At 31.7% G+C, this 6,779-nt stretch overlaps 1 protein-coding gene across 1 annotated transcript in view; it reads right to left on the bottom strand.

Annotated features, from left to right (window-relative positions):
- Positions 1-1,874: 1,874 nt before the first annotated feature.
- The window catches only part of tea (telomere ends associated), a 42,502-nt gene continuing 37,597 nt past the window's right edge, over positions 1,875-6,779 (bottom strand). Inside the window, exons 23-24 of the mRNA XM_065514134.1 lie at positions 4,207-5,669; positions 1,875-2,010 (exon numbers count right to left, since the gene is read on the bottom strand). Of these exons, the coding sequence (XP_065370206.1) occupies positions 1,981-2,010; positions 4,207-5,669 (1,493 nt within the window). The 3' untranslated portion in view covers positions 1,875-1,980. The remainder of the gene's footprint in view (positions 2,011-4,206; positions 5,670-6,779) is intronic.

The raw sequence follows: 6,779 nt of genomic DNA, 5'->3' as shown, positions 1-6,779 counted from the left end.
AGTATTACATTTTAAATTCTGTAGATTTCAATTATTAAAATAAAAAATTTCTATTTGCAGTGACTCTCATAAATATTCGGTATTTATATATCAGTGTCTGAAATCCGAAAATTCTCAATAAATATAATAACATCTTATTAATGTTTATTTTTTTACTTAAAGGTATATATTTAGAGCTCACTTTTTACTAATTGGTTTTAATTAATATTGACTGAATCTATTTTGTAAATGCTTCATTAATATTCGGTTTTTTTAGTTTTACCATAAAATTAACCGCTTTAAATCTGCATATTTTCATAAATTATTTGTAAAATTGGGATACACTCATTAATTAATATAAAACAAATAATGTTTGCTGAATAAACATTGTCATTCTCAAGTTTTTTTTTATAAAAGCCGCGATGGGTCGTAAAGGAAAAAAATACGTCGTTAGAGCTAAGAAAATTCGTGATTTTCATTACGAAAAAGGAAAAACATATAAAAATATTGCTGAAATATTGAATATGAACATTATCCGAAGACGTAAAAACTAGGATTGAATTGATTTTAAAAACAAACTGGGCAGCCAAAAAAGTTTACCGAGATGGAAGAGCTTCGTTTTGTTAGAAAAATCAAGGCTAACCCACACTTATGTGCCCCCAAAACTGTTACTGAAGTTAAGGCGGAATTTGGAAAGACAGTATCAGAGGTAACAATATATCACGCCACGGGTACAACGGCCGTATTGCCCGAAAAAAACCTTTCGTTAATTTAATGATTTTTTCGGGTAATACGGCCGTTGAATAATCGGTTAAAATTTACTAAGGAGCATATAAAAAAAGATGTAAATTGGTCGGAAGACGTAATTTTCTCGATGAAAGCTTATTTAACTTAATTGGAAGTGATGGAAAAACTATGGTGTGGCGGAAACCGAATTAGGAGTTAAAAGGTAAAAAATATAACTCCAATAGTTAAGCATGGAAGAAGACGTGTAATGGTTTGGGGCTGCATTTCAGCGAAAGGGGTAGGGAAACTGGTATTAATCGAAGGCATTATGAACAAGGATGTTTATTTGAACATTTTGAGAGATAATTTGAAACAATCGGCAGAAAAAATGGGAATTGCAAGAACTTTTGAATTGGATCAGGAAAACGACCCTAAGCATAAATCCCACGTTTTGCGTTAGTGGTTGCTTTATAATTGTCCAAAAGTGATTAATACGCCTGCTCAGTCTACAGACATGAATCCAATAGAACATTTATGGGACTATTTAGATCGCCGAGTCCGCGGAAATCCCGTTTCATCGAAAAACGAAATCAAAAAAAGGCAGCACGAAGAATGGGATAAAATCAGTGTTGATTAATTGCAATTTTTTTTTTAAATATGCGAAATTGTCCTTCTGATGTTATAAAAAATAAGAAATTAAATTATTTTTTAAAATTTGTATTTAAACAATGTTATATGTGCTAAAAAAAACCGAATATTAATGAAGTGTGAATTATTTAAGTTTTTGTTGTTATTTATGTTGTTTGTTCAATATTCAGAATTATAAAAATAAGTTTTTTTTGATCTCTTAATATGTCTTATGAATAAAAAAAATAATATCACTGGTTTTTTAATATTTTCTATTAATTTTGTTGAATAAAAAACCGAATATTAATGAGAGTCACCGTATATAATTTCAAATTATTTATAGAATATCGTAACGGTATTTAGAGGTAACGGTATTTTAGCGGTGACGTTATTTCGGTAATGGTAGACGAGCGGCAACGGTAGTTCAGATTAAAGGGTATTTTAGGGGCAACCCTTTAATTCAAAAATATGTGAGATTGATAATTCTTCTTAATGTTTATTCTAATCATCATGTCAATGTGAAAAAGAAACAACAAAATGCATTAAGGACATAAAACATGTATTTTAATAAATATAGTTAATTGATTTTGTAGATAATAATAATAATAATAATAAAATAATATTTAAATATACATATGTAATTTTAATTTAGATTTTTCTATTATGTACAAAAAAATTCTGAAATGATACAAAAAAAAGAAAACAACAGTTTTTATTAAAAAAAACAATTCTATATATTTAATTAATAAAAAATAAAAAAGGATAACAAAATGGTTAATAAATAACAGTTCTTTTAAATTATAATTAATAAATTTACAGGTATTATTGAGTTCATGTAATAAGTAAATTATAGCGCAGTTCAGTGTTTGGTATAAATGGTTTTGTAAAAATGCTTATTTTGTAATTTAACAACAAAATTCACAATATTGAAATTGTCACATTGATGCATTACTCTCTCTTTTCAATATGACGAATTTAAAATAATAGAGAAAGTGAAGGATAAAATAAATAAAGAAAACCAATTATTTGTTATGATGTTGACATATTTTAGTTGATTTATTTATGTATGCTTTGCAAACATTAAGTGCGAATGGTCAAGCAACATTGAGAATGCAAAATTGTATGGTAATGTTCCTAGACCATTCGCACGAAGAACCGATTGAAGGAAAGCATTTACGAAATTCATTGTATGAAGCATACAAATTCCAAACGTATTACAAAACTAGTAATAGCAAAAACAAATTCCGATCGAAATGTCGAGGTAGTCGTGGTTTTTTGCTTATTTTTCAGCCGATTTTAAATAGCAACCGAACTAGGACCATACCTGAGGGTCGATTCTGGTTCTGTGAAATGGTGAAATGAAAGTTTTTTTTCCATATTTTCATAGAGTTTCTGATTCTTGTTTAGTGCAAAAATGATAAATAAATTGAAATGTTTTCATATGAAAAGAACAAGTGTAATAAAACAAATTGAAGAACGGGAATCGCAATTTGTGTAATTGTGAAATGATAATATGAAAAGTTTTTATGAAAACGAAAATTAAAAGTTATTCTTCATTTCACCGTTTCACAGAACCAGAATCGACCCCCTGATATATTAATGTAACAATCAATGTTTTGTAAATTATTTAAGGATTTCGGAAAGTTGATTTTAGCAAATAGATGGGCATAACTTTTATAAGGATCCAGATAATATATATCATGAATTCCACGAAAGAGAACAGAAAAAACCAAGTTATGACCTTCGGTCTTACAATTTTGATAGTTAAATTAAATTTTATTTAAAAAAAATCATTTATTTTATACAAGTTTAAATGTACACAAACCATTATCTAGAAGTCGAATTTTATTGATTTTTAAAACCTTGTGAAGATAAATTATATTCACTTTAAACTCAGTAATTAGGAAATTCATATTTTATTAAAAAAAAAAATTAAATTTGAAGTGCATTTGAACATTGCATTTGCACCAAGACTGCATTTTTTAATTTTTACAAAAATTCAAATTGCGAGTTTTTTTGAAATTAAAGGAAATAAAATTGGCCACGAAGGCTTTTATGTATTGAAATCAATAAAATAAAAATAAATAAATAAAATCGGAAGTTTCCATATGACCATAAAAACTATGGGCGTTTTTTTCTGCCATAAATGTTGCCTTAATTATGCCTTTTCTTTGTGTAGTTTGGTAAGCGTATAAAGTGTTCTTTACAAATAATGTTGCCCTAAAGCCCCGAAAATATGCTACATCAATTTAAATTATTGCATTGCGATCTCTCTTCCTTCTTTAAATCCCTTTTCATAACTTTAAGTTTCTCCAAAATATTTGAACTCAAAGCATTGGACACACATCTAAAAGGTTTTCGCTTATAACTGGGATTATTACCATTATTTACGCCTTCACAATGGCCGAATTCCGTATTATTTGTTTCGTAGATAAAATGACAAAGAGCAAATGAGGAAGCTGTATTTAGCAGCCAGAATAGAATGCGTGCTCGTAAATCCTCTTGTTTTTGCATAGCGACTCTTTCAAAGGCCACATAATGGAATTCTTTAAGATCACTCAAAACCAAAAGAAAATCATGCTGTAGGTTTTTTGACCAAAACGGGAATATGGCTGATACGGATCTATTGGATATGCGAGTTTTGAAATGTTCACAAGCTACCGTAGCCTCTGTATAGGATTTACCATATTCCAAACTGGGCAACATATATTTGCTAATGTGTTGGGGTGTTATTTCTTTGAAATAATGAAATTTAATGAGTTCGCGATATATAGAAAGTTTGCGCAACATGTTATAGGGCTGATGGCGATGTATAGTAGGAGCAATAGTGGCTAATAGATTGTTAGTATGAGAAGTTAAAGGAAGATTATTTACCTTATCGTTAGTATCTTTGCATAAACTAGTTCTACGAGTTACTATTCTTGGAGAGGCTTGAGGTTTTGTTACATTCGAGCTTGTGGTGGTCATTTTTAGTGGACTCTTCGTTCTAGTTTGTTCTGGCTGTGTGTTGTTATTAACAAGCATGTTGCTTCTACGTGTAACTCTTCCAGTAGGCTGTTGATTTGTATTTGTATTACTGGCTGCTGCATTAGTTTCAGTATTTCCTGCTGCTTCTTGGCTATGGGTTTGTGTCAATGTTATAGGAGTTATATTTATTAGACTCTGTTGATTATAATTATGATCAACCATTCGCAACAGTGAGGTGTTATTGAAAACAGAACAATTTGTTTGGAGTTCTTGGGAAATAGATATATGAGTACCTTTAGAAATAATTGTTGAGGGCTGTAATTCTGTATTGTCTCTAATGCTGCTAGTTGAATTGACTGGTATCCTTACCAAAGGACGTGTATTATGTTGAATTTGTGGTACAAAATCTGAATTTTTTAAGGGTCTAACTTTTGCTTTGTGTTTTGGAATTTTAACTGTAACCCTTCGTAAGGTTACATTGGAAGTATTTAAGTCTTGTATAGAAATTGAAGTTGTTGGTTGTACATCTTTTGAGACTAATGAAGTTGTATTAGTTTCTGTTGCTACATCATTAACATTTTCGCTAGCTGTTGTGCTAATCAGATCTTGTTGTACTGAAGTAGTTACTTGTTCTGCACTTAAACTACCACCATATGATTGTGTGTCCTCGAAAGAACTTGGAAAACGTTGAGCCTCTGGATATGTAATAAAACTCTGTAACGAAGTCAAAGATGACTCACATTGATTCTGTATTAACTCCAATTCTGCATTTATTTTTATTGATTCTTCTTCATTAAATTTCTGTTTTTGCTGCTGATACTCTACTATTTTTTCGTTGGTCTCATCCTCACCACTACTTCTTAAGCTAACATCTGGCAATTGCATTGTTGATGTTAATGCAATTGGTTGGGTTTGTTGTTCCTGGGTGCACGCCGTGCCACTCGAACTTGCCAGACATTGTGGTATATTCATTTCATTATCTTCAGATAAAATAAGTTCTATCACTATATCTTCAAATTCAATCTGAGAGAGTGGTAGATTTTCACCAACTTCCAATATCGACTCTTGTAATTCCACAATTTCTTCTGCACAAGGTGTACATTGCATGATGCTGTCCTCATCCTCATAGAATTTTAAATTCTGTAAAAGTTTGCTGTTGATAGGTTCGGTTTTAATGTCGATTTTGTCAATTTCGACCAAATCAGTTTTATTTAGAGGATCATTTGAAACTCTTACTTCTGCAGGCAGCATTTCGATTTGTTGCTGTGTATTTGGCAGCATAACACAATTAAATTCTGTAATTGATCGATTGTGAGAGGTGTTCAATTCCGCAGGAATTTCTACATTATTTGCTGTGGCAAAATCGGGATCTGCAAGGAAACATAATGGAAAAATAGAAATAAATATTTACATAAACCATATATATAAAGGGTCTTTCATTAGGTGCTTTCTATCCTTAAATTTAAATAAGACAAAGTCTGTGTGAAATATCATCGACATGTTTTATTCTTTTGAAAGGCATATCGATGCAATTATGTATGGAATATAACATCGTGCAAATGTCAGCCGCTGCTTCGCTGGATGGCGCGCATTCGAAATGTCAAATTGTTTATAACTCTGGCGCATAAATCAGGCATAATTTGAACGATGGTATGAGTTATGTTGGCTTTGAGCGCCACTGTGGTTTATTCGCATATAATTGCGACTTATAAAAACCCCGCAATAAAAAGTCTAATTTCGGTCAAATCGCACGATCTCTGTAGCGAGTACCATGCCCTCCCTCAAATCACTCGTGCAGAAGGACCAATGTATAATGAGCTGTGTGTATGGCCATGAAAGACGATTTTGCATGTACGAAATGATGCGTTAACGCTAAAGAAAGTCAACGAATCATTACTTGCGATGAAAATGGATCCATTACGATAACCTGATCGTATGTGCCAAATTTTTTTTAGGAAATACTGAAATATGACCAGATCATCACAGGGAAACTGTACCGAAAGCAACTGAGCGAGCATTGGACGAAAACGCCCAGAATATGCGGCCAGTCATGAAACGGTAATATTCCATCGTGACAACGCTTGGCCACATGATGCAATCAATACCTGCTAAAAAGTATTTAGAATAAAGTGGTTGGGAAGTTCTGCCTCACCCGCTTTATAGTCCAGACCTTGCCCCATCCGAATACTCGGGGTTGTAATAGAATCCAATCATTGTCGGAATCGGTTTTGAAAACGACAAAAATGGTGTATTTGACTTATAAAATCTAATGTCATTTTTTGTTTAATCGATAAAGAATTTAATTCTAGATCTAATATAAAACCGATAACTTTCGATTTCATGAGACCAATGTACGTTTTCTGTCGTTTTCAAAACCGATTCCAACCGATGACAATCCCGACTATTTGTTTCGAACGATGCAGAAGGGCTCTCTGAGATACGCTTCACCATAGAACAGAGTATCTGATATTTGCTTGATT

Source organism: Calliphora vicina, chromosome 5, assembly GCF_958450345.1.
Source record: "Calliphora vicina chromosome 5, idCalVici1.1, whole genome shotgun sequence".
NCBI classification, from domain to species: domain Eukaryota; kingdom Metazoa; phylum Arthropoda; class Insecta; order Diptera; family Calliphoridae; genus Calliphora; species Calliphora vicina.
Note: the sequence above shows the minus strand (reverse complement) of the source record. Positions and strands in the feature narration are given on the sequence as shown.